Source organism: Natrix helvetica, assembly GCF_964273705.1.
Source record: "Natrix helvetica genome assembly, chromosome: 1".
Lineage (NCBI taxonomy): Eukaryota > Metazoa > Chordata > Lepidosauria > Squamata > Natricidae > Natrix > Natrix helvetica.
This window is the reverse complement of record NC_138548.1, coordinates 209311951-209337499: the sequence shown is the minus strand read 5'-3', so window position 1 is coordinate 209337499 and position 25549 is coordinate 209311951. Positions and strand designations below refer to the sequence as shown.

Below are 25549 nucleotides of genomic sequence, written 5' to 3'. Positions count from 1 at the left end.
TATCCTCTTTATCAAATGGAAAAATAGGATGGACATATATGTCAAAAGGCAAGTTTTCACTAAGGCTTTATTCTCTTCTCGTTTTCCAGATAGGCTGGAGCTAAAGTCGCCATGTTGGCCAAGAATTCTGGGACCTATAGCACCAACATATCCAGAGAATATTATACCAGGGAGGCCTGCTTCACAGGCTTCCTGAGGGGTGGGGAAAAAGCACAGTTGATAGAATTATGGGACATACATATCGTTTGGAGCCATCGTATTCACATCGCTCTATCTTGTCCAGGGTGGCATCAGAAAAGTAGATTTTCTCTGCCTTGTGGTCAATGGCCAGACCGTTGGGTGTGCGGATATCTTTGTCAATGATGGTGATCATGTTGGCACCTGTCAGCGTAGCTCGCATGATGCTGGGGTGTTGTTCATTCCAGTTGGTCCAGAACATCAGGCTGGAGGAGAGAAGAAAACAAATTACAGAGGAAAAGTGCTACGTAAGTTGAAAGAGGGGAAGCCAAGGCCCTGGATGGAGGGAGGTGATTTCTCCTGGATCTCCAGTTGCTGGTATATTCCCTTAATCCTTATTAGAGGAGGAGGATCTGGCTATGGCAACTTATGATGCTACAGCAAAACTAATCTAGGCTTCACTGCGATAATCAGCTTCATATACTCTGAGCAATATTTAGAATCTGATCCCAAACCATGACAGATAGGCTCATGAAGGCTGTTTGTAAGAGAGATTATACTTATTTTAATTTTAAACAGCAGATTCGGCTGTTAACTTATATTCACTCAGTTTTAAGGCGCCCTGGTGGCATGGTGATTAAAATGCTGTATTGCAGGCTAACTCGGCCTGCAGTCAGGAGTTCAATCCTGATGCAGCTCAAGGTTAACTCAGCCTCTCATCCTTCTGAGGTCAGTAAAATGAGGACCCTGATTGTTGGGGGTCAATATGATGTTGTAAACCACCCAGAGAGTCCTGCAAAGCACAATGGAGAAGTATATACATATGTCTAAGTGCTATTGCTATTATTATTTAAATAATGATGGTGGCCTTTAAAGTTCACGTCCTGAAACGTATTCAGTAGGTTAGTTCAGATATATGATTTAGTGACAGACACAGGCCACAAATTAATGTATCCCATTCCTATATTTAGCACAGCTATAAAGGAGAAATTGTCAATATTCCCTTTGAATTTTAGCTAATTAGTTTATTATATTCAAGCCTAAAGTAAGATTCATATTAAGTTATATTGGCTGAGCAAACCGGTAAGTTATAATTTGAAGATGGCTTGTTTTCAGTAATGCATAATCCAAAGTAACTACAATTTATCCAAGTGTGCTGTGCTAAGCAAATATGAAATATTTTCTATTTCATCTGGAGACCCACAGAGAAAGGAATGCATATGCTGAAGGATTGCTTAGATAACACTGTTCATTTGTAAATCCAAACATATTTCATGCCTTAAGCTTATCAAAGCAAGACTAATTCAGAAGCTCTTTAGCCATACAAGCGTAGAGCAGAAAAGGTAACCTCTCTATAGTGGCAACTTTTATTTGGGAAATTCAGGCGCTGAATTTATTTTTTTAACGAGGGGTATAGGACTTGTGAATATATTTAGCATGGTGGTTGGTTAACAATGCTGTTAAAGCGCTTATTCTTGTTTTAATAGATTCGGGTCATTTTAAGGCTGTCCACTGATGTGAAATCTTTACAGGAAAGTAGAATGAAGAACAACAACAGAAAATCATCATCATCAAATGGACAAGGAAATGAATGAGTGTATGAATGAGGCCGAATGATTCTGAAGTGTTGCTTTTCAGTCACCCAAGGGGGCACTGGAACTTACTTCTGGCATTCATCCAGCACGAAGGCTCGAGGATGGTCATCTCCGGACATGGTGATCACAGTTTCTCTTTCAAAAGCTCCCACACGGGTCTGGTTCACAGTATGCCGTGTAATGGTAGACGTAGTGTAGCTTGTCCAGTATAAGGCGTCCCAGCCTCGGTGATAAGCCAATCCCTCAACAGAACCAACATCTGTTAAAGGGAAAATGGGATGTGTTTGTTACTGACTATATCCGGTTCCCAATTCTCACTTCTTTATTGTTGTTCAGAGCCACTCCTCGTTATTCTGAGCCCCTTTCTTATTTTGTCCTAATATTATTGCTTCACTTTTCCCCAGTACAACTGACCCAACAAAACAGAAAACGTTTGAAATGAACTAGGGGCAGTCCTTGACTTACAACGGTTCGAAGTTACAGCGGCACTGAAAAAAAAGTGACTCATGGCCATTTTTCACACTTACGAATGTTGCAACATCCTCACGGTCATGTGATTTACATTTGGATGCTTTGACAACCGACTCACATTTAATGACAGTTGCATTCATGTGATCCCCTTTTGCGACCTTCTGACAAGCAAAGTCAATGGGGAAACCAGATTCACTTAACACCCATGTTACTAATTTAACAACCGCAGTGATTCACTTAACAAAGGTGGCAAGAAAAATCGTAAAATGGGGCAAAACACATTTCACAAATTTCTCGCTTAGCAACGTAAATGTTGGGCTTAACTGTGGTTGTAAGTTGAGTACTACCTATATCTGTATTGTCTGTTACCATGAAAGCTACCCTCCCTGATTTCAACAAATAGGAAGAATGATCTCCCATTTCCCTGCTACTTGGTTCCTGGTTTAGTTTGCCATTCTAATTACCATATTTTTCGGAGTATAAGACGCATTACTTCCCCCTTAAAAGAGGCTGAAAATTGGGATGTGTTTTCAAAGCTTTTTTTCAGCCCTAATGAGGCGCTAATGAGTGAAGCGATCTTCCATGCTTTGCCTGCTTTTCTCATTGCTGCTCCCTCCAATGATCAGCTGTGTTTTAAAGCTGTTTTTTTACCCCCAACCAGGAGATAAAAAGCAGGCACATGATACCTGGTAGGCAGAATTATTTTTCCTATTTTCTTCCCCCAAAACTAAGGTGCGTTCTAATACTCTGAAAAATATGGTATATGCCTGCGAGTCCTAAGAGAGAATTCTGATTATTTGTTGCTGCTTCTTTCATCTAAAATAAATGTGGGGGTTGAAATACCATCATAGATTTATATCTGTTTTCTCTCATTCTTCAAAAGTAGCAGAGAAAATAAAGCTAGTTAAAGCTAGATAAGCAATTTTCAATGCATCTCAAAATGTAGAGCACAGAATACCCCAAATTTATAACAGGACAGATTCCAGAGATTTTGGATGAAGGAGGGAAGTGTGGTAAAAATTAGCTAGTTTTATCTCCTTGTTAACAATTTAGAGAGCCCACTGCACTGATTAATAAACACATAAAGAAACATATATGTATCTTTTATATACAGTACATCTGATGCCCTTGATGGCAAACCTATGGAACATGTGCTACAGGTGGCACGCAGAGCCGTATTTGCTGGCACACCAGTTGTCAACTCTGGCACGCATGAGTGCGCTGGCCAGCTGACTTTTGGTCTCCTGGGGGGGCCAGGGAAAGTCATTTTCACCCTCCCCAGGCTTCAGGAAATTAAGTGTGCACACACTATTGCACGTACATGCATGCCCACAGCAATTAAATCCTCCTTGTCCATCTGAGCATGCATGCGCAACCCATCCCCTGTGCATGCATGCATGACCCCGAAGGCTTTCCTGAAGACTGGGGAGGGTGAAAAACAGGCCCAATGGGCCAACTGGAAGTTTATTTTGGCACGCCATAAGAAAAAGGTTCGCCCTCAGTGTTTTATGCTGGGTATGTATTTTACAAGAAAATGCGTAGCGTTCTTGACACTATAGACAACATACATCAAGAGGTTTATTATATGACATTAATCTGGGGCTTAGTCAATCCTCAAAACAAATTCTGGCCACTTTAATATGGCTTTTGTTCTGCCAATTTGCTTACTAAATCAGCTGCCACAAACAGAACTTGACAGCTTGCCTTTTATTGATTTACCAAGGTTTTTTTTAGCACAAATAAATTATTGATCTTATCTGAATTTTTTGGGAAAAGAATACAATTTGAAAATTGCCATTTCTTTGTGCCTCTTCAGTGTTTCTTAACTGAGCACTTTAATTTGTATCAAAGCAAGAAAAAATCCCCCCCCCCCTCATTTACCTCTGGTAATTGAAAAATGCCTCCAAAAAAAAAAAGGATTGTATAACGGCTAGGCGTTTTCCTTGTGTTACTGTAGTCAAAGGCCTTAATGGGGATGGCTAGTTCAGCATGCAATATCTGTTCACATTTCACAGATACCTTAAGCTGGCCATGCATCCTTAACCAAAGTGTACCAACCATATCCCTTCAATCCACAGCGTTGGCCCAGTTAACACACTGTTTCTCAATTCAAGGCCAAATGACTCTGTAGTAATGGCCTTTGAGAGCTGTATTCAACAAAATTTCATTTTAATGTATGTTAGAGTACATTCAAAATGTCAATAAAGTTATTCTAAGTCGCTCCTATTAACTGATTGACACACACACACACACCCAAAAAAATCTAATTCAGGGGCCAACATTCTTATGACCTTTCATTATAGTTGGAACAGTTTTTGGGACCATATTGCACCACTGCTCTGCAAGCTGCACTGGCTGCCAGTTTGCTTCAAGTGCAATTCAAGGTGTTGGTCGTTACTTCTAAAGCCCTGCATGGCACGGGGCCAGGTTATTTGAAAAACCGTCTCAACCCCACTGGGACTGGCCCATCCCACATGTGCCAGCTTGCCCTTTGGGAATCTTGTCCTCTTGAGGTGAGATTGGCTTCCATCCTTCTGACTTTCTGCAAAAGCCTGAAGATCTAGCTCTGCCGGAGAGCTGTGGGCCTCAAGAGGAGATCCCCACACTGGAGGTGATGGATGAATTGAAAGGCAATCCCACTTTCCATCTCATGCATCCCGTTGCCCCATCTTGGAACTATAATTTTATTTCAGTTCTGGTTTCTATTTTGATTGTTTTGGAAATATTTTATCCTTTATGGTTTCAATGTTTTTAATGGTGTCAGCCGCTCGGAGTCACTTTGAAATGAGATGGGTGGCAAGCAAATCTAACAAATAGACAGACAGACATGGATGGGGAAACTGTGGCTAACTAGCTGTTGCTGAAAGTCAGTGTCCTAGCAGGTCAGAATGGCAAAAGATGACAGAGGTGCTGTAGTTCACCCATATCTGGAAATAAATTCATTCTCCATGTTTCCTTTCACTAGACCAGTGATGGCTAACCTTTTTGTCGTCATGTGCCCAAAAGGCCTGCGCGTGACAGTCATATGCCCACACCCATAATGCAATGCATGTGCGGCCCCCTGTGTGCCCCCCCCCTTGTTCCATTTTGGGCCTGGAAGGCCTCCTGCACCAACCTGGAAACCAAAACGGGGCATGGGGGCACTGCGCGAGGGTCCAAAATGCAATGCGAGCGCCCCCCCTGTGCATGCAGCCCGGCCCCATACTTATATGTGCACGTCCCCCACACATACACGGTAGAGACCAGAAAATCAGCTGGCTGGCGGGAGGTGCACACGCATGCACGGTGGAGTTGGGCTGGGGCGATGGCTGGCGTGCCCATAGAGAGGACTCTGTGTGCCACCTTTGGCATACTTGCCATAGGTTTGTCATCATGGCACTAGACCGATTGATTAATGATGGAGAAACAGCACTTGGACAAGTCACTTGGCAGTTTCCCATCTAGGAATGCCGATATCTGGGCATCACAACCCTCCTCCCTCAAGTTAATAAACAGAAGGAAACTAATTGGTTAATCTCCGAATGAATCTATCATTTCCTGGTAGGCCCTAAGCCACTGTTTGAAAAAGCAAATGAGACACGCTGGGTATGAGCTTGATTTCCTTCCTTGCCGGCAGCCAGCAAATGCCCACGAGCAGAGAAGGGTTTTAAATCTCATTAAAACCATTGCAGTAATTTATACATACAATTCCATACGCAAGAAAAGAAGGGGGATTTCCTTTTGCTGGAAGCAAAACAGGACAAACTTATGAAAGAAAACAGGAGAAATCAACAAAAAATAAGAGAAATATGAATGTGCCTCTCTCAGCACATTCCAAAAATTTTGTTACCCGCATGAGTTGCTAGAAACAACATGATGTCCCTGTGGCTCTGATTTTTGATACCTCAAAGAAACCTCTTAGAGCTAATCTGTGGGCAGTGCTCATATTTAGTGATCCACTTGCCTGGGAGGGAGCGGGCTCACTCTGTGCTTGTATCCAGGAAGATGAAGAAAACACCCAAAGAATTATCCAAAGATAATTATTGAAAGCACCTAGCAACCACTTAATGCAACACACAGTAGGGGGTTCCCAAACCTTTTACCAACAGATCTTTTTAGCTTTTAGAAACTTTTACACCTCATATTCCCTTACTCACTTTTAATTAAAAAAAAAAATCAACTCATAATTACAATTAAAAATAAACTTGACCTACATTTTTATTTCTAATGCAAGTAAGCGCAAATAGTTTTGCTTGTAACAAGGATTTAATGAAAATGTAATTTCATTCCGTTACTAAGCTTGATTCTTTTTCTTACTAATGTCAAAAAGCTTTATCTGTGGTATGCAGAAGAAAAAAGGAAGAACAATGCATAGAAGTTCTTGCCTAGTTTTCAATTAAATTGGAATATGCTTCACCTAAAATTCCCCCAAGCTTGTACTTCTGAAATTATCTTTTCCACTTGATCTATGTTTTATATTGAATGCTTCTTGTTGCAATACCCCTGGCTGTGAATTGACATAACTGGTTGGCCTGAGTACTAATTTATGAATAATATTGCCACAAAAGTTTTCTGGGAAACAGCAGATGAATTAAAGTGCAAGGCAGTCTGTGTGAAGCCCAATTTTATTCTTTAAATCCTCCCTATTATGTTCAGAAATAGGAAAATGTTGGAAAAGATGAAAAATTAACATTCTCTGCTTCTGTTTAACTGGACTGTTTTTCTGTAAACATGTCTATGGCAAAAAAAACCCTGCAAAGTCTTGTATTAACAAGCATTTACAAATAGCAATAGCACTTACACTTATATACCACTTCACAGTGCTTTACAGCCCTCTCTAAGCAGTTTACAGAGTCAGCCTATTGCCCCCAACAATCCGAGTCCTCATTTTACCAAGTTCCCTATACCATCTGAAAGGATAAACTGACATGTCAGGCATGCAGCAACTCAAAAGAAAATAGGGGCCTTTGGGATTTCCCAATAAACCAATAAGAATGAGATTGTTATTTAAGATTGAGAATCTCCATAGACAATAGGAATGGGAGGCTCTGATACATTCCTCAAACATTCATTTGGTTGAAGCCTTCCAGCAGACTACCAGTCTAGGAGTGGTAAGGGAAGTTTTGATTTCTAATTCCTTCTAGAATTTGAACTCAGAAAGATATTTATTGCTTAATTTACTCTGCTTCTGAACCGGCCTTTCTTTATTCTTGTTCTGAGACACTCAACTCATTTTTCTGAGCCTCTTTCTTATCTTTTCTGATATTGCCTTCAGGCTAGTAACCACAATCAAATCAGATTTTGAACGCTTTTTCCCTCAGTACAATGCAGAGGTTTGCCTAACAAAGCAGAGGTTTGCCTAGTGAGATCTTTTGCTTTAGTATGTATTTCATTAGGGATTCAACCCTGAAGAATAGTTCCACCAAGGTTTATTATCTACCTGAGGGCAAACTCACGAAGAATCTGGCATAACTGCACAACATAGGAATAATCCTAATACTCCAATGATCGTTTTCTAAAGAGACTGGTATGCTCAGCTATTTTACAGAAGATACAATTAAACATGTAGGACCATCAATGGAGCTTTCTTCACACATTTGAGGAAGTGCAACATTTGGCATTCAACACAAATGCCACAAACTGACAAGAATTGCCATATATTCCTGGCCACGAAAAGACACAACCAATATGGATATATGTATACATGCCAGAATATGGTATGACTGATTCTCATTAGTGATCTGCATTCCAAGAAAATCACTGTAATGTAGGACTATGTTTACCAGGTTCTTACAGTATGTCATTCTTCTAGGTCCGTGATGGTAAACCAACAACACGCATGCCCAAAGTGGCACACAAAACTATGTCACCCAGCACGCGCGGCCTTGCCTGTTTGTCTTCTGGATTTCTGGCGTGCATGCATGCGTGATGATCAGCTGTCCTTCGTGCACACAGCAGTACCGAAAACCGGTGTGCGCATGCATGCTGGCCAGCTGATTGTCAGGTGCGTATGCGTGCCAGAACCCAGACATTCGACTTTTCCTGAGCAGGGCCCTGATGAATGCGAACGTGTTGTTTCCATGCGACCATCACTGTCCTAAGTGATGTTTCCATGTGATCATCACTGTTCTAAGTGATCATCTTTTCCCTGGCAAAAGACTCTTCAGTTTGGGATATATATTCTGTAGAAGGGAATCAGATGCCTAGGGTTCACCCATATTTTCAAGAGAGATTCCACTCAGATTCTATTCTTTTCCCCGATTTGCTATTTATATACAGAGTCTTCTCGTCTTCTTAGTTTGGGGTGTTGAACTTCCTAGTCTTCCCAAGAACTCTCATTCAGAATTCCCTGGGCATCAGGTAGTTCATTCCACAGTAGTTGGGCCTGGAATCATGTTTGAGCAATAAAAGCAGATGCTGTTGCCAAGAACCCCCTCAAACTGGGAAAGTCTTGTCCCAGGATAATGTCATAAAGTAATTCAGAGATTATCCTACCCAGAGAAAAAGGCTCCCCCTACTCCCTTCCCAACTTCCACTTGGACATTAGCTACAAGGATTTACCACAAGTTCATAAAATACACATCTGTTCTCTTGAGAGATGTACCTTGGGAAAATAAAATTACATTGGATTAAAATATAGATGCATCTGTATCAAGAAGGGTTTTCAGTGCTTGGCTGTTGATCACTGCAGTTATCAGTAGTTTACTTACAGAAGCAATGTTATCAACCACCTGATATTCAGCTAACAGATATTCAGCTAAGGGACACTGACTCATCTGCTGTCCTCCTGTATGACAGTGAGAACTTACTTAATAAATATTTTTTAAAACTTCAATTTTACAGAATTGGCCTCATACGGACATTTTAGCTCAAGAAGAACCTGAGCCACATTGTACCATTATTTAGCATTTAAATAGGATTCTGCTTTCTCCCATAGACTATGGAAGAAATGTTATGTGCTGAAGTGATTGAAATTAATGTCATAGGTACATAACTTGAAGAGTTAACTTAAAAGCTTGTAACTACTAGTAGAGCTATATATTAATAGCTTTAGGAGGAACTAATAAATATTAAACAGGGAAAGTGGGAATTGGGAGGAAGTATTCATGTTCAGGTATGTTAACATTTTTACAATAATTTAATTATGAAAATTACATCTTACAATTCAGACCTTTGCTAAGGTTGTAAATACTGGTGAAGAGCTTACTCTTCCACCTCTATCTTATCCTTTGAAAAGTTCTGGGAAACTAAAATGTTTGCACATATTGTATGACTTTGAAAGGCCGTCTTAATACTGATTTTGGAAAGCTTGTTAAAGATAACAATTATGTCATCATCATATTTTCAAATCATGTATAATTATATAAAGATGCATACTAGAAACTAATTCTTGGTTGTTGATTCTTCTCTGCATATTATATTCTAATTTGCCTCTTTGATTACATATGGAAGAGAGTTACTTCATAAAGCCCCCCCCCCCCCTTAACTTCTATAGCCACTGACTTCATAGAGTTTGGAAAGACAAACAGAACAACAGAACAAAAAAAATCCCAAACAAGTTTGATGAATATGAATGGAATTCTTTTCTGTTCAAATGAAGGAAGTTAGGAATCTGTATTGTCTGAATGTTGAAAAGCTTTTCCTTGCAAAAGAGGAGACTGATTTGTAACAGCTGTCAAAAATCCCCCCAAAGTATAGATATGCTTTCTTGCCTCCTAACACATTAAAACATCAAAAGAGATAGGAGGCTTCATCACTCAGCTCTTCCTCCAGGTAACAGCTGTTCCCTGTGGGGATGAGGGGGACTTTAGAAGAAGGTCACATTTTATTCACACATTCCATTGTTTTTGAAAATGTTGCAATGGTTTCTATGGTGATAGACACCACACATTTTTAGAAGAGGACGCATAAAGGAATTTTTGCATATTAAGTAAGAAATCAGAAGGTAATCCACATAATGAGTTAAGGAATGTGTATACCATCTCTCCAGCTTTCAGGTCAAAGTATCAAGATCTGCGTATCATCCAGTAATTTACTTCAGATGAGAATAAGATCAGAACAGTTGTCAAAAGGGCAGAATTAAAGAAACCTTTAATTCAACAGAATAGCCTGCAGCCTTTTGTTAGTGATAAACACCAAAGGAGGAAAACAAACTTATTTTATGGCTAAGACAAATTACAGGCGTTGTACTGTACGGTATACTTCAACCTCGATATATGGATTATTTTTTTTCTGCATTTTGAACAAATCATTAAGAGACATCAGCTAGGATGATGGTCATCATCATCATCATCATCATCATCATCATCAAATGCAGCCAAAAACAAGCTGTGGCCAAGTTTTTGCCTTATGAAATGTCCCTGACAGTGGAATGATGTGATCCATTTACAGCTGTACGCTAGAGACTTCATGAACAACACACTACATTCCAGAAGTACTAGATAGGCTAGTGTTTCAGGAAGGACAAAACTGGGAATATATTTGTTTAGGCAACAATAAAACCCAGAGGAATCCTGGGGTGATTTTATAAGAAAGTTAAGGCAAGGCTGATGAGGGTTGCCACTTCTCTCCCCTTTCTCCTAAACAGCTGCCAGAGTGGAATATTCCACTGGCCCACCAATCACTGTTCTTTTTAGCCCTTTCTTTCCCTCCCCTTAACTACATCACTGCTAGTATCCCTAAGTTGCATATCCCACTAGCCCAACTCCCAGATTTTTCCTCATCTGCTGTTTTCCTGTTCTTCCCTTACCTCCAAAACTCAAATCACATCATGGTCTTTATCCAAAACAAAACAGCCATGTTTCACTCCATAACTACACCAAGCATACATATTTGCTTTGGACATTAATTATCTGAGATCCCCTGTTCCGTATACAGACCACTTCATTCTTCCTACTCTCTTCCTACGGCTGAACTGGAGCAGCTTCTCCCTCCTGTTAGTGAACCGATCTGAAGGATGCACCAATTTCGGTGAAGCCCCAAGTGAACAGAAGCTGGACAGAAATTCCATCAATCAAGGAAAGTTGCACAACTATGTTCTCAAATATAGCTATTCCAGGAAATATTCTGACTACTGAAAGAAAATCCAGTGAGCAAGCCTTTATATGTTCTGAATGCAGAGACTTACAATAGTCATTTAATATTCTGGAATTTTGGCTTTTAATAAAAGTGATCTGTTTCAACGCCACAGCACTGGAAATACGAGGCTCCCTGATCCCGCAAATCCTGCAGCCCACACAAAAATAATCTTCCCCTGTAATTGATGTACTGAGAATTCCTCTTTGTAGTGCCACATTTACTGTATTTCTGCAGCTTTCCTCCAATCGGATTGCCGCTTTGGTGGAAGCAGCCAGAAAATAAAAAGGGTGGGAGGGAACACCCAAAGTAACTTACTTTCAACTATAGTCCTTCGCCCAGTTCCATCATCATTGATTTGCTGGATGTTGCCAAAGTGAATGTCACTGTAGAAGATGCGGTTGCTTCCCTTGCTGCCATAACGGTAATCAAAGGCCAAGGCAATGACGTTTTTCATGTGCTCGCTGTCTTCAAATGGCTTAATGGGCGCATTGAGATTGTTCTCATCAGATAAGTGGATACTTTTGAGAATGGTCCGTTCTGAATAGAGCAGGTACCCATCGTAGTCACGGCAGCTTACACTGTCCTCCGAGAGCATTCCGTGGGCACAGGCACAGGTCCGCTGACCTCCTCCTCGATACAGACACAACTGCTGACAGTCGCCGTTATTCAGTGCGCACACATTGGTACCTGTAGAAAAGAGATACAAGAAAAATTAGAGAGCATTAGGTTGGTTTATAACCTGTTTCTACGTCTCTGGAGGTTTTACTTCAGGTAACAAATTCCACCTTCACTGTCCATGCTGCCACTCAATCCCTTGTGTGTGCAGGATTCTTCACATACCTTTTTGCCTGGCTCTGTTGAACACCTTGATGTCCTTCAGCTGCACTCCTATTCCTGTGCGCAGAGATACAATTTCTGATGCATTGTCTTTGTTGCCCCTCTTAATGGATCCATTTGCATGAGTCCTAGAAGGAGGCACCATTAAGCATGCAACTGTGAGATATTCTACTCTACCAGCATAGCTCTTACATAGCAAATCACAATAGGAAGCTATTGCTTATAACACTGTGACACAAATCTTCAGTTCATAAACATGCTTAAACAAGCATGCATTCTGATATATTACTTATCTTACACACAAATATTATGCTCAATCCATCCATACTTCACCTCAATTAAAAAGATTTAAACACATGCACATCTGTAAAACTCAGCATATTTCCCTTTCAAAAGACCGAATAGGTTTGCACGGGAGGGGTTTGAGAAAGATGTAACAATATAAATCCGTAATGAATCTTGTTCAATCTGAACATGGAAGAAATGCAGTTGCTTGCAAAACATTTCCAGACATGACTCTCAGCACTGAGACACAAACCTGTCACTCCAGTAGACATAATCCTCAAAGACGGATACTGAGAACATATCCATGTTGTTACTGGATAGGACAACCTCCCTCTTATCACCGGTCTCTAGGTCTATGCGTTCAATCTTATCTGTCCGGGCATCACACCAGTAAAGCTTCCCATCCTAAAAAGAGATCCAGATGACAATCCATCTTGCAAGTGATATAACACAACCGAGGATACCAAAGTGAATGTAAAATGCAGGCAACCAGTTCCCAACCGTGTATCATTTCCCCTACTCTCAGCTCAAATAGCAATAACACTTAGACTTATATACCGCTTTACAGCCTTTTCTAAGCGGTTTTGCAGAGTCAGTATATTGCCCCCAACAATTTTGGGTCCTCATTTTACTCATCTCGGAAGGATGGAAGGCTGAGTCAACCTTGAGCCTGGTGAGATTTGAACTCCCAAATTGCAGTCAGCAGTAGCCTGCAGTACTGCACTATAACCACTGTGCCACCAAGGCTCTTAATCATATCCCAGCAAGGAAATAAATGGACATATGAACTGCTGTTACTCCAGTGGGATGGAGATTGTTTACAGCTGTGAAAGATCAGAAGCTGAGAGAGAACTGAGCAGGACTCCAACTCAGCAAGTGACATTGCTACGTCCCTTTTCTTAACGCAAACAAATGCTTGACCATAGTGGTGAATATCTGTTATCTCATTTGTAGGATGAGGGTAAAGATTCGTTCTCCGAGATTGTGGGTTGGTTTCCGAATATTTCATTACCAAGCTAGATAACGACTTCAGCAACAAACAAATGCTTTGCACAAAATCGGATTTTGCTGGTTGCATAACTCAGAATTGTTACGTATGAATTTTAACTTGCCACGATACTGAATTACGTTTCTGCATTAAAAGCACATAATCCTATTTATTTGCTCTTATTCTAAGGATACAATGGAGCAAGGCATTCCTAAGATGCTAAAAAAGTTCATTTCTCAACTATGATTTTTGGTTGGACAGAATAAGCATCATTGCGTCTAACAATGTGTCTAACACAGCTTCAGGACCTTACTTCATAATCAACAGAAATCCCGTTGGGCCAGCTGATGCTGGTATTGATAAGGACCACACGCTCTGTTCCATCCAGCCGAGAACGTTCAATGCGAGGGTATTGGCCCCACTCTGTCCAAAAAAGGTACCTGAAAGAGTGGACACAGACAGCACCAGAACAGTTAACATATCATGTGTCAGCCACAGTTGTCACTAGTTTGCCATTTTTAATGGTAGCAAAAAAAAAAAAAAAAAAAAAAAGGAATACAGCAAAAAGTCAACCCAATATCCATGCAAGATCTAGGAATAGCCTTTTCCAATTGGATGGCCTTTAAAGCATTGGGATGACTATTCCCACAACTGGGAGTCTTGCCTTTCCCCAGTCCCAATCTATCATCATTCAAATGCCTCAAATAAACTCCAACCTGTTTCTATTATGACCAGTCTAAGAAATTGCGCTCAATGTAAAGGAATCTTACCCTTTCTCTGGGTGTACCGTAATGGCACGTGGCTTATCCAATCCTTGTGAAATCACTACATAGCGGAATGAACCATTGAGCCTGGCAACTTCAATGACATCAAAGCCCTGGTCTGTCCAATAGATATTTCCTGGAGGGAAAGAGATACAAGGTTAAGGATTTAATGGATTGCTCCTTCCTTTAATTCTCGTGAGAAGGAGGGTTTCCTTTCCACACTCAGTTGCTCATTTTCGCAGCCACACCTGCAATCCAGTCCACGGCAATCCCTTCCACTCGGCCAATGCCATTGGTCACAACATCCTCTCGCCAGGTCTGGTCCCTTTTGGCTCGACTGATTGTACTCATACCCATGTCCACCCAATAGATAGTGTCATTATCTGAAGGAGAGAAAAACACATACAGGAGATTGAAAGAGGAGGTTTGGTGTGATTCTATGCAATGAGCAACTATTATTTGAGTCATCTGATAATCCCCCAAATCAGTTCCTGGGTTCCCCAAACCCATTTCTTTTCAGCACCTGACAGTACATTCAAATTAGTAAAGGCAGAGTAGCAGCTTTAGTGGGCCTCTAATACCTTTAGCCACAAAGACCATAAACAAAACATCTTGAGGAAAGTGCACAATCCTAGGCTTGAAGAAGTTAAAAGTTTAATTCTATCATTAAATTCTGGTACAATGTACACTGATAATTTATCTAACTAGCTGCAATATTAATTGGTATTATGCATATCATTCTAAGAATACTTTGGAGCATGATGCACTTAATAACTAATTTTTGCTTAATACACAGTTCTTCATAAATATACCGTAGTTGTTTCGAGGCTAAGACTTTGTCCTCATCAAGAAACAAACCGCTTTGGTTGGATCTTGCAGACACCATGGGGATTATGATTAAGTCACTCGGGGGTTGTTTATACAAAGATGTGCTTATCGCTGATGGGGATGAATGGAAGTTAAAAACTTTGGAACAACTGTTGGAAGAAGGAATTGTTTTAAATTGGTTACATTATATACAGCTACAGAAGAGATGGGAAGAAGATCGAAGGGTCGGTTTTATGGACAAAGAAGTGGATCTGATTAAGCAGATAAAAGAGACTGGCCCAAAACAAGTTAAAAGAATATATAATGTACTGTTAGAAAGAGATTCAGAAAGTGAATTGGTTAAGGATTGTATGATTAAATGGGCTCAGAATTTTGGTGAAGTTGTTATGTTGGAAACATGGGAAAGAATATGGGTTCAGAATGTTAAATTTACACAGTCACAGAATTTAAGGGAGAATTTTTATAAAATGTTTTACAGATGGTATTTAGATCCTAAAAAAATATCATGCATGTACCCAAATATTCAACCAAAATGTTGGAGATGCGGGTGCCTAGATGCTACCTTTTTTCATGTATGGTGGACCTGCAATAAGGTTAAGGCTTTTTGGATAAAAATATGGTGGGTCATGCAAAATGTACTGAAAAAAAGAATACAATTTACTCCGCAAATGTTTTTACTGGGTATAGCTAAGGATCTTACTAAAGGGGAAACAAAATTGGTTCTGTATATGGTTACAGCAGCTAGGCTGCTGATTGCGCAACATTGGAAGAAAGATTTTTTACCGACAATTGGTCAATGGACTCAGAAAGTGGCGGGGTTCCCGAAATGGCAAAAATTTCAGCTTTTTTAAAAGATCAGAAGCAGGAGAATTATACACAGGAATGGGTAAAATGGATTGATTATATACAGAATAAGTACCAGACTAGGAGGTATTATGTAGCCTTTAGCTAAGATTGTTTAGACTGATAGTTGATTAGAGTAAATAATACATGGGATGCTTGGAATCATTAGAGTGGTGTATAGTGGAAGTCAGGGGGGGGGGTTGAGTGGGAGGTGGGGGGGGGTTAGGGTGGAGGGTGGGGTAATATATATGTATAAATATACTAGAAGATGGGATTAATGAAATATTATTTTAAGAGAAATTTATATTATGATTTATATATGTTAAATTAGTTTAGAAGAAGGGATTGATGGGCTATTATTATTCCAAGAGAAATTTATATTGTGATTGTTGGGAAGAGAGGGGGTACAATATGTGTATGAGTAATCTACTTTTAGACAGGGGGAGGGGAGGGGGTAAAATAATTGGTATAATATTTGAATTTCCTTTTTTTAGGGGGGGCTGGGGGGAGGGGAGGGGGTATAGTATCTGTATGGGATTTACACTGTATGGTGGGGGGCTTAAAGGGGGAAAATATGTTTGAATAAAACTTTTTCAATTAAAAAAGAAAAGAAAAGAAACAAATGTCTCGAAATAGTTCTTTTTCTTTTTTGCATACATTTACCGCTTTAGTAAAATGCACTTAACTTCTTTTGTTCAATATGTGTTCTTCTCGGAATTAAAGTGAATGAATCAGAGAGTTTAGTCACATCTGTTTTTGTCATTTCTTTGGCAATATATTGTGTAACAGCAAACTGATTCTGGATAGTGATTCAGAATAGATTCTAAGCAAAAGCTCAAAGCTGAATGCTAAAAAAAAAAGGCTAGTGGAGGAAGGACATTAAGTTAATATTGACCTGTTTATGCCCATATCAACTGTTTCTTCTCCACTAAGGAAACAGGGTTATGACATTAACTATAATTTAGGATTGGCTTCAAGACTGGTCGGTTTTGATTTCTCTCCTAAATATAAATAACTTGTTTGGTTACCGAAGACATTTTTAACCAGAGATGAGATGATGGTGATCTCTGATTTCCTCACATGTGTTTTGTGGCTGGATTTTTCTGTAATATGAGGATACAGAATTCATTGTATACTTTGATACCTCAATAGTTATACTCTGTTGTTGTTGTTTTGGCAACCCATCAAATTAACCATCATCTCTTCACAGAAAATCAAGACTAAGAATTGCAATTAGCCCAATTTTCTCATCAGCTATAGTGTCTTCCATCAATGCAGTTTCTTTATCCTTCTTCAGAGGGCTGTTCCTTTATCCTTTTCCAACTCAAGAGTCCCAAAAGGACTAACCCATTGCAGGTATTTGCCACCTACCAGCATGGAAATCAATGCCGACAGCCAGTGAAGTCCCAGAGACTGGCACCAGTGCATCAGACTTGTCATTGGGATCCAATGGGATGCCGCGGATGCCCTCATGTACCGAGTAGAGGAGGAAAGAGCCAACACCTACAAAAGGAAACAGTCAGAAGCTTAAAAAGTTTATCAGAAGGAGAAAGAGGCACAAGGAAGTATGTATAGAATGGAAACCTTTATATGCAAATAGTCTCAGGTTCTATTCTGAGCATCTAATCCTCAAAAGAATTTCAGTCCGCAGAGCTGGCCTAAAAGCCTGCCAGGAGAATTCCAGACTAAAACAATCTTCCCCAACTTGGATCTGTTCAAGTTGTTTTGCTCTATAGTTCCATGGGTTCCTGCCAATAGGCTTTAAAAAAAGTAAAATAGGCAATATTTCAACAACCCTTAACAACAGCTGGGGTTGGGAGAAAACAACCTACACACATTTTTATTACAATCAAGAAGTGAACAAGGGATGAAGGCCTGTTTCAAGCTTCTTCAATAGAGCATTTGTTTTTCAGACTTTCAGGGTCTCCTTTCCTCTACAGTCTGGTAGAGAAATTACTTTCAATCTGGAGTATGCTATGATTTTTCATCCTATCTTAAAGCTGTAGGATTAGCAAGGGCCAAGATTTTGGGACATTTCAATAAATCTCTTAAGAAGCAAAATTAATGCTCTGAGTTTTGTAGAACTTAAGTATTCTATTTCCCCCTTAATTGTACTATTCTGTCCACCACTTCCCCATAAAACAATTGGCCCAGTATTTTGTATGGTTTTGTTGCTTTTACAAAATGCAATAGACAGAAACCTTCATTTTAACTCTAGAATTTTAGCTGTGATCTATGTGAACGTATAGAATATATCCATGTGAACAGAAATGAAATAAAATTAGTGAAAAGAAACTAGGTTTTAGTTTGTTGAAAGTTAGAACATGGAAACAATAAACCATAATTATTATCTTTAATTCACCTAACTGTCCCAGTCAATTATTACTTAAAAAGATAAGCAAAATCAATATTGATTGAAATGTGGAGGAAAAAATTAGTGAAGAGAAACTAGGTTTTAGGTCTTGAAAGTTAGAATATGGAAACAATAAAACATAATTATTATCTTTTAACTCACCTAACTGCCTCCAGTCAATTATTACTTTAAAAGATAAGCAAAGTCAATTTTGATTGAAATGTGGAGGAAACAGTTTATTTTTTAACTGGACTCTGTTTTCCCTTTGAAAGGAAGCATTAAACAGCTGCCAGGAATTCCTAAACAGGAACTGAACTATTACCTTTGTACCATCAATGTTGGTCTGTACAAACAATATTATAGTAGTAATGATTGTAGGTATTCCTTTCTAGTGTCATATCACATTCCCTGCCACCAAAATTATGAGATCATGATTAGGCTAAGACCCATCATCCACAGCCTTTTTAGAGTGCCTCCCAGAGAAGGGAGAGTAGAAAGTTTAATCTTATATATAAATGGGCCTTCTGAATATCCCTTCTAGGATATGCCTTTCTTTGGATGTTCACAGATTGATTGCTATATGGGGGAGGGGGGGAGAAATGTCTAGGATTGTATCCTATCATTTTTAATCCTGCAATTCTATAGTTTTTCTCCTTCACATCTTAGGGCTGCATCCCACTTTATCTATTTTAGGTGACACCAGTGTTTTTCTCCCTCTCATCTAGTCTACATGAAAAATGAATGTGTGAAGAAGACAGAAGATATCTTTAGAAACACATTTCTTGAAGGTAAAGTAAGCCAGGACTGACTGCAACTTCCCATTAAGAACATATGCAATTAAGGTCAACTTTGCCAACTCATGATATATGGATAACACCGCAGGAAGCTCATTAGAAGCCTCGGTGAGAAAACTTAAAATTCCACAGGCAGCAGAGGGAGCTGCCCTTCAAGATTCATGCAGGCAAACTAGCCAAGTTCCAGGAATGGAGAACAACATCTGCAGGTCACATTCAGACAGAATCGCCCCTTATAATTGTTCACCTTCGCAGGACTGCTGCTCGCTCTTCAGGCTGTAGCCAGCTGTACACATGCAGGAACGAGTAGTGTCTGATGTAGGAAGGCAGAGTTGTGAGCATTCACCGTTGTTCACGCTGCAAGGGTTGACACCTGAAACCATAACAACAGCAAAGTTAAAAGGTCACAATATCAAAGTCCAGATTTTCTTTTGCAACCAGATGGTCACATATATGATAATTTACAGCCAAACAAAAATCAAAGAAAGAATTGGCAAATAAATGTCTCCAGGCACGAACACTTCTGAAGTTTCTCCCTATGACATCCTCTCCCTCCAAAATGAACCAATTAGTTGATTTTAAAAAGCCAACACCTTCTCACACCACAACAACATTTTGTATTTCAAATGGAAATGCAAAACGTCATGAGTCCTTTGAGACTGCCAAGAGTTCTGCAAGATTTTGGTGATGTTACCAGATTTGAACCAAACTTTTGGGTAAATTATATACCGTCCCACAAGGACAGTGATACAATGACCCTCAAAAAGTGTGGTTCATTTGGTCTAAATGATCAAAATGCCAATAATTCAAAACTAGACTTCCTAGGATTGGGCAGGCAGAGTAAGTGGATTTTCCCTGCGCTGCCTGGCCTAGGAATCTCATGAGCCTCCATTATGCTTCCTTGCAACCTACTTCTTCGATCTCTCCTCTTGTACCAAGCAGAGCTACCCAGCATCATTACTTCAAGATCCCCCCACACTCACCCTGTTGTTGGATGATCTCATCATAGATTTTCATGTGCATTACGAGAGTGGTGCTGTTGCGCAACACAACTGCCTCCGATCCATCTTTCTTGTTGCAGGTGCCCATTTTTTCAGAGGCCTGGTCAGCCCACCACAACTTATCACCTAAGTGAGAAAGGGGAAGCGTACACATGCCACAGGGGAACTCACAATTGCAAAGAGTGCAGTTTGCTCCCCACTTGATAAACTTAGACATGCACGTTATTATTACTGAGACTGCAATTCTTTTCACAATTCTAGAAATCCAGTAATGAAAGGTTATAGTGTTCCTATTTTACCAATATGATCCTAGGGAAGAAAGTGAGATGGAAAGAAGAATGAGGTAAAGAACCTCAGCCAGAAGACTGAAAAATGTCACTTCCGGTTTGCTCGGAGGATGGTTTTGAGTGCTCCGAAGGCTTCAGGGACTGTCTGGAGGCTTCCCTGATGCCTCCGGAGGGCATCCGGGGGGCAGAGGAGGCTGTTTTCACCCTCCCCAGGCTCCTATAAAGCCTCTGGAGCCTGGGGAGGGCGAAGAAAGCATGTAAAAATGGGGGGAGCGCCTGTAGTGTGCGCATGCGCACTGGGGGTCACGCATTGCATTATGGGTGCGGCACGCCTGCACACAACCCCCCCTGTGCTCCCCCCACTTATGGCACACGAGCCAAAAAAGGTTCGCCATCGCTGATATAGTGTAATGTCACATGATGGGGTGCTTAGCAATGGCGATCGTGGCAGTACTAGTTGCCATCATTAAGCGGGACCAAGCAAGAACCTCACATGACTGTGACTTCTGATTTCCTGCTGGCTTCCCCATTGACTTTGCTTGTGGGAAGCTGAAAGAATGTTGGAAATTATGATCACTGTGCTTGTGACAACATCATAACTGCAAACTGGGTGCCACCTGAGCAGGTTGTGATTTTGTGACGACGGGATGCTGCGTTGGATGGAACTATGAGGACCTATTGTAAGTGCATTCATTCATCACCATGATAACTTTGAACAGTCATTGAACAATTGGCCGTAACCCAAGAACCACCAGTAATCAGCAGGAGCGAGTGGCTAAAACAAATGGGGAGGCATATTTAACACAGTAATCCTCACTTACCAATGGTAATTGGGCCCAAATGTTTTGTCACTAAGCATCACAGTTGTAAAGTGCAATGTTGTTTGACTGCACTGACTTAGGACGGCAGCTCTGGCACTCCTAGTTATTGTTAGGCAAACCCCGTGCAGTTGCAGTATCCTACAGTCAAATGGTTTTGCCACCTGCTGGCTTCACCATTGGTTTTGTTTGTTGGAAACCGGCAGAGATGGTAATCATATGATTGCAGGATGCTGCAACCTCATACTTGTGAGCTGGTTGCCAAGCATCTGAATTACAATATATGTGACTATGGATACAATGCGACAGCCGCAAGTATGAGGACCAGTTGTAAGTCTCCCTTGTTCAGCACAATTACAACTTCGAACAGTTGCTGAATGAACGGTCATTAAATAAGGAGTAACTGAACTCTGCTGAAATTTTTTAATAATTAATTTTAAAAGGTATGCTTCTGCATTAAGATACTTTTCATTTGATTTTTATCCATCAAATGCAATGAATCCAAGCACTCTAACCTTGTAATACTGAACTACATGAATTTTGTTTCAAACCAGCAAACCACTTATTTTAATTTAAACATGGGCTACGCTGGCTATTGCGGAGAATCTTGAGGACCTGGAATTGCACATCCAATTTTGAGTTGTTTCATTTAATGTATATGTAGACCAGTTAAATATCAGTTTCCCAAAATTGCTGTAGCATTAGCTTGGTGGTTTCCTGGTTCTGGTATTAGCCAGGAAAATCTGCGTATGTAAATTAACGAAAAGATTAAAAATGTGCTTCCACACATGCAGCTATAAGATACAGGTATATTATATTAAAAACATTGTTAAAAGCTTTAACAATCATGCTAAGTTGTGCATAGGTACCAAAAGGAAGGAAATTAACTCTTGTAGCATCAGTTTATTTTAAGACTTTAATTCTTCATAAAATACATTTTTATCAATACTAAAATAGATTGAAGAATATAGTCCCCAAATAAGTTATATAAATACTAACGCAGTGCATCTTAGATATAGATGCTTTCAACTGGGTATTATGATAAAAACTATCATAGAGATTTAATTATGGAAATCACAGCCTCAATATGATACCTTTCGGAAAATAATGTAGTAATTTCTGAATACAGAAGACCACAATGTTTTTGAAACAAAAGCAAATGAGATCTCTACTATAAGCCACAAAAAGGTTCTACATAAATGAGCCCACAAAAATGAGAAATATGTAAGATCTACTCTCCATGCAAATCGCAGCATGGAAAAAAAAACCCCATACATTGTCCACTGTCTCTTACCCATTATGGCCAGTGCTGTGGCTTTGCGTAGCTGGTTCTTCATAGTCTCCAACACCTCCAAACCGCTGCCATTGAAGTTGCATCTATTGATGGTGCCATTGCCAGAGCTTATCCAGTACAGCTTGTTTTCTTTGTAGTCAATGGAGAGCCCTAACATTAAAAAAAATATTATTATTTTAGCATGGACTCAAAAGAGTAAGCAGCAAGGGTAGGTTGTACCTAAAGCGTTGTCATGGGTGGCTTTAAAAAGTAATAGACCAATTGGAAGAAGGAGCAATCTGTCATTTCTAGACACCTGCACTGACATTATGGAGATGATGCAAATTCTACCATTTCCATGAATTTTATTGTCATTTCACATAACGATGCTACAACAGAAACAATGCAAATAGCTTCCATACCAACAGGCCATTTTTGGTTTGTGAAGAGAAGGCTGCGGTTGCTTCCATCCATGTTGGCGACATTGATGCTGTCTCCATCTGTCCAATAGAGTTTCCTATGAAACAAAGGAATCGCCATTCAATGCTATATCCTTCCCCACATTGGCTGATTATCCCCTGGATAAACATATGAATGTTTCTCAACTTCAGCCAGCTTGCTCCCGGAATTCTGAGAGTTAAAAATCCACCCATCTTAAAGTTACTGAAGATGAGAAATGCAAAAGAGACAATCAACCAGGCCAAAAGAGAAGGAAAAAAGGAGAGGCGGGGATGACGTCGCGACAATACGTAATCTTGAAGCTCCAAGATCGCTGTCAATATCTCTGCTGCTGGACGGTCCTTTTGGACCTAAACCATCCTGTAGAGACGGTGAGAGAGAAGGGAACATCCTACCGATCCCAGGGACATGGCAAAGTCCCTGGTAGATCCAGGAGAAGCCCTTTTTTTCTGGCGACAGAGAAGCAGCCATTAAAGCTGCTGAAAGTTGGGACAGCTCCGGAACGGAAGGAAAACGGGAGAGAAAATGTGTCAAATTGGTGAGATAAATTTTATTAATAGAGAACACCCCAAAAGATCAAAAATAAAGTTAAAACTGAAGACAGAAGAGGTTAAGCGGCGAGATTAAGCCTGAGTCAAACTTAGTGTGTTATTTTTCTTTAATCTTTTTATTGATGGAAATTTTACAAATGCTTATTTTTTAAACTGGACTGTTTTTTTTATTTCTCTTTTTTCAATACTTATTAAGACTTTCCCCCCTATTTTCAACGCTCTATTGCATTTTCTTTTTAAGAATTCTCCCCCCCCCCTTAAGTTTGGAATATAAAGAGGGAAGTAAAAGTAGAGGAAAAGAAGTAACACTGCCACTTAGAGACTTGGAGGCTTGGAAACATTGTTTTTCTTTTTTCCCCTTTGAGCATTTGATCTACATTTCAAGGCCTCTGAGCTTGTTTATTGAAAATGATAATGGGATGAGCACGGATTGTTTATACAAGTGCTCCTCCGGAGTACTATCAGTAGCTGGACTGGAGTGAAAAGAAAGCTTGACTTGAAAGAGAGAAGATTGCAGTGAACTTGTTTGGAACTTAATAAAGAAGCCTTGGATCTTATATTGTGGCAGTGTTTACCATACGGAGGAAAAGACCAATACAGATGATGTTGCAACACGAAAAGAAAAGGAAGTGACATTGCAGATGATTATACAAGAAATTCAAAAAATACAAGAAAGAACAGAGATAATTGAAAAGAGAATGGAGAATATTGAACAAAGAACAGGAAAAATAGATGGAAAAATTGAGAATATTTACCAAACGATGATGAAATACGAGGACAGATTTCAAAAAATTGAAGAAAAAGATGAACAAAGAGATAAGAAAATTTGAGATATTGACAGCAGATTGAGCGTGGTTGAAAAAGACAAGAGTGGAATATTGGAATGAGAGAGCGACAGATCAGAATTTTATCTCAGATTCCAGAATACAGAAGAAGAAAAGGGAGAAAATTTGGCAGAAGTAATAATAGAAATTCTGGCAGAAGCATCGGTGATAATCAAAGGGAAGTTGGAAGAACTTGATGGAACTTGATGGAAGAAACAGACGAGGGGTTTCAAGTCTTTACAAGATATGCAGTGAAAAACAAGTTGCCAAGAGAAGTGCGATTAGATCTACCAAGAAAAGAATTAGAACACAAATACTACAAATGGCAAGAGATATAAGATTGTACTACTATTGGATGGATACAGGATGATGTAATGAAATGCTATAATAAAAATTAATTTAAATTTAGTTAAACTTAGAATATTACACATAAAATGAAGTAATAATAGTTATAGTCATATAAATGATTAACAATGATAATGTGTACACACACACACACACACACACACACACACACACTAGATTGCTAATATGAAATTTTATATAAATTGTGAGGACTATGGAGACGATGCATAAAAGTTTTGTAACCAAAGATAAACAATTTTATACAGAATACAATATAAAGATGTAATATTACTGCATGGTTTTGGGATGATGTGATGAAATGCCATAATGTAAATTTATTCTAAACTTAGAATATCTCACATAAAAGGAAGTAATAATGGTTGTAGTCAAATAAATGTTTAATAATGATAATAATTGTATGTACTGTAGAGATATTAGATTGATAATATGTGATTCTATATAAATTGTAAGTGAAGACTCTGGTGAGGGAGAACAAAAGCTTTGTAACCAATCGACAAACTGTATGTAACTGGAGGATGGTTTTTATGTTTTATGTTTGTTTGTTTAAAAATAAAAATTTTTTTTTTTTAAAAAAAAGGCTCCAAACACCACTCCACCGGTTATCAGCACTCCGGATCAGCATAGATTAACTACAAAGTTAACTTCAGACCAACAGTCAAGTAAGCAATACCCCAATCAAGAAACTGCCAAAGAGCCATCAGTAAACAGCCCAACCAAAGAATCTCCAAAACCTCCCCCACCTACAGAGACAGGCAAGTTTCCAGAATATAAACTGACAGAAACAACACTCCTTACTTCAATTGATGATGTTCCCTAGTTAGCAAGAAAACAAGCAAGAGCACCAAGGACCCCTCCAACACAGGTATCTCCTCGATGAGCAGCCTCTTACCAAATGAAAAATAGTTTACCTTGCTTAATAATATAAACTAGCTGGTACGTTCACATTCACACAAACCCAGCCCTTGATACACCTCAAGA

The 25549-nt window shown here is 39.6% G+C and overlaps 1 protein-coding gene across 3 annotated transcripts in view; it reads right to left on the bottom strand.

The window, feature by feature from the left end:
* Positions 1–25549, bottom strand: part of LRP1 (LDL receptor related protein 1) — a 382005-nt gene that overhangs the window by 74516 nt on the left and 281940 nt on the right. For all 3 annotated transcript variants that reach the window (XM_081934411.1, XM_081934412.1, XM_081934413.1), the window contains 13 exons: positions 22794–22888; positions 22393–22542; positions 19976–20119; positions 19240–19365; positions 17217–17348; positions 14423–14557; positions 14181–14310; positions 13724–13850; positions 12676–12827; positions 12141–12265; positions 11616–11987; positions 1842–2031; positions 239–443 (listed from right to left, as the gene is read on the bottom strand). In XM_081934411.1, coding sequence (XP_081790537.1) covers positions 239–443; positions 1842–2031; positions 11616–11987; positions 12141–12265; positions 12676–12827; positions 13724–13850; positions 14181–14310; positions 14423–14557; positions 17217–17348; positions 19240–19365; positions 19976–20119; positions 22393–22542; positions 22794–22888 — 2083 coding nt within the window. The remainder of the gene's footprint in view (positions 1–238; positions 444–1841; positions 2032–11615; positions 11988–12140; positions 12266–12675; positions 12828–13723; positions 13851–14180; positions 14311–14422; positions 14558–17216; positions 17349–19239; positions 19366–19975; positions 20120–22392; positions 22543–22793; positions 22889–25549) is intronic.